At 65.4% G+C, this 2240-nt stretch overlaps 1 protein-coding gene across 1 annotated transcript in view; it reads right to left on the reverse strand.

Annotated features, from left to right (window-relative positions):
- Positions 1 to 2240, reverse strand: part of HELZ2 (helicase with zinc finger 2) — a 13698-nt gene that overhangs the window by 1607 nt on the left and 9851 nt on the right. Inside the window, 8 exon segments of the mRNA XM_077756859.1 lie at positions 54 to 221; positions 336 to 492; positions 597 to 815; positions 1012 to 1146; positions 1309 to 1501; positions 1595 to 1711; positions 1825 to 1972; positions 2055 to 2216. Of these exon segments, the coding sequence (XP_077612985.1) occupies positions 54 to 221; positions 336 to 492; positions 597 to 815; positions 1012 to 1146; positions 1309 to 1501; positions 1595 to 1711; positions 1825 to 1972; positions 2055 to 2216 (1299 nt within the window).

Consider the following 2240-nt stretch of genomic DNA (forward strand, 5'->3'; position numbering starts at 1 on the left):
ACGGCCCCCGGGAGGAGCCCCCCCCCCAGCCCGCCTCCAGCCCTCTGTCCCACCGATGATGCAGAGCCCCTCTTGGGCCCGGGTGATGGCCACGTTCACTTGGTTGGGGTCCACAACAAAGCCCAGGAACTTCTTAAGCCAGCTCTTAGTCGGCCGCTGGTCCAGGTCACTCTCCTGGCACGTGCGGACTGTGCTCACCAGCACGTAGCGCCACTCGCTTCCTGCGCGGTTGGGCAGGCATGCTGAGGCCCCTGTCAGCCGTCGCTGACCGTGCCGCTTGCATCCACCCTCGGGACCCGCTGGCCCAGCGCCCCCCGCCCCAGAGCCACCCTCACCCTGGCTCTTGGTGATGGAGCACACGGTCACTCCGGCGACGCCCTGGCGCACGAGACTCTTGCTGATCTCCGCAACCTGAGCGTTGTAGGGAGTGAGGATTGCAATGTCCTTGGGGTCCACTGTCTTGCCCAGGGTCAGCTGCTTGGCAATGCGGACCTGAGGGGCCAAGAGGGTGTTGTTGAAGCTAACCCTGGGCACCGGAGCCTCACCTGTTCCTCGGCCTCCTCCTCCAGGAAGCTCTCCCTGACCAAGACACTCACCACCTCTGCTACCTCCTCCAGGTTGGCCTTGGAGTTTTCATTCCCTTCATCTGTGGACACCAGTAGACTCTGTTCATGGCCTTGCACGTGGCCGAAAATGACAGGGCAGCTCTCCTTGCCGACGTGGCCCAGGATGCTAGGCGGCCGCCTCAGGCCTTGCCAGGTCTTCAGCGCCCCCTTGTAGAACTCCATGGACGGGAAGGCACAGATGCCCTTGTGCTGCAAGGCAGGGCGTAAGCCAGAGCAGGTCACCTGTCCACCTGTCCTGGGGCCAAGAGCTGGGGCCTTGGGGGTCTGCTGCGGCCCCATGACAAGGCCAGGGCTGACACAGGAGGTGGGGCGTGGGCAGCAGCACTGCCGGCGCCCTGGCCTCAGACCGCGCCTCGGGCAGGAGGAGGAGGAGCTGGCGGCTTACCATGCGGTACTGTATGTCCAGCATGTAGGCCTCCGCGTGGTGCCGCTCGAAGAGAGACCGATCCAGCCCCAGATTTTGCAGCTGCTCATTCTTGACCACAGGCCGCAGCTGCTTGTGGTCCCCAAGGAGAACCACCTGGAGGGGGAGGCAGGCGTGGTCCCGACACCCCCGGACCCAGAGGGACCCAGCTCCATGGCCATCGCCGCTTGGCCGAAACAGCAGCACTGTCCTCCTAGGTGACAGGCCAGGCCCAGGGACACCTGCCTGGGGCTTCCAGCTCCCGCCCGCCTCACTCACCTTCTCGGCCTGCGAGAACTTCACCAGAGGGATGAGGGTCTCGGGCTCCGTGGCCATGCCCGCCTCATCGATGAGGATCTGCCGGACATGCAGCTTCTTGAGACTGGCTAGGGCTGCACACGAGCAGGTGCAGAGGATGACCGTGTGCCGGTCCAGCTCGAACTTCCGTGCCTTCCCCAGGACCGTCCTGTACCTGCGTGGGGTCACCGTGGGGTCATCCAGGGACACCATTCCCCCCCCCCCCACCTCCATGGCAGAAGACAGCTCCACGGCCCTAACTGCTTACAAGACGAGATCCTCCTTGGAAAAGACCTCCCCTTTCTGCAGCCGGGCGTCAAACGCCCTGATGCCTGGTGCATAGGGGTTGGAAGACTGCCGGATCCTGTGGTGCAGGGTGATGCTCCTGGGGTGTGGGGGGGTGGGGGGACATACATGAAGCCCTGTGTTGACCCCTGTCCGAGACAGGACGGGGGGCCTTATGCCTCCACCCACAGACAGACAGTGGAGAGACTGCACCTGAGGGCCTGGTTGGGACGCCCCTCCCGAGGGGTCTTCTTGGGCAGGCCCCTGCCACCCACACCCGGCATCGGGAACTCCACGGCCTCCACCTGCTCACTGTACACTCGGAGGGGCTTCAGCTCCGTTCTCCTGCTCAGGAGCAGTCCTGGGGGCAGCAGGGCGTGAGGGGCTGTGCCCCCGGGGCCAGCACCCCGGGGCAGAGCCCCCACACAACCGACCCGGCGCACCTGCCAGCACGTCCACCGACTTGTTAGAGGGGCCGCAGTACAGGATGCAGGGGCCCTCCGGCTGCTCCTCCCCACTGGGGGGGCCAGAGGCCCGCACCTGCTCCTCGTTTGACTTGTGAAACCAGAACACAATGTGGAAGCCCACCACCGTCTTCCCTGCGCCTGCGGGCAGAGGCTGCCGGGGAC

The sequence above is a fragment of the Crocuta crocuta genome, unplaced genomic scaffold (genome assembly GCF_008692635.1).
Source record: "Crocuta crocuta isolate KB4526 unplaced genomic scaffold, BGI_CrCroc_1.0 scaffold613, whole genome shotgun sequence".
NCBI classification, from domain to species: Eukaryota; Metazoa; Chordata; class Mammalia; order Carnivora; family Hyaenidae; genus Crocuta; species Crocuta crocuta.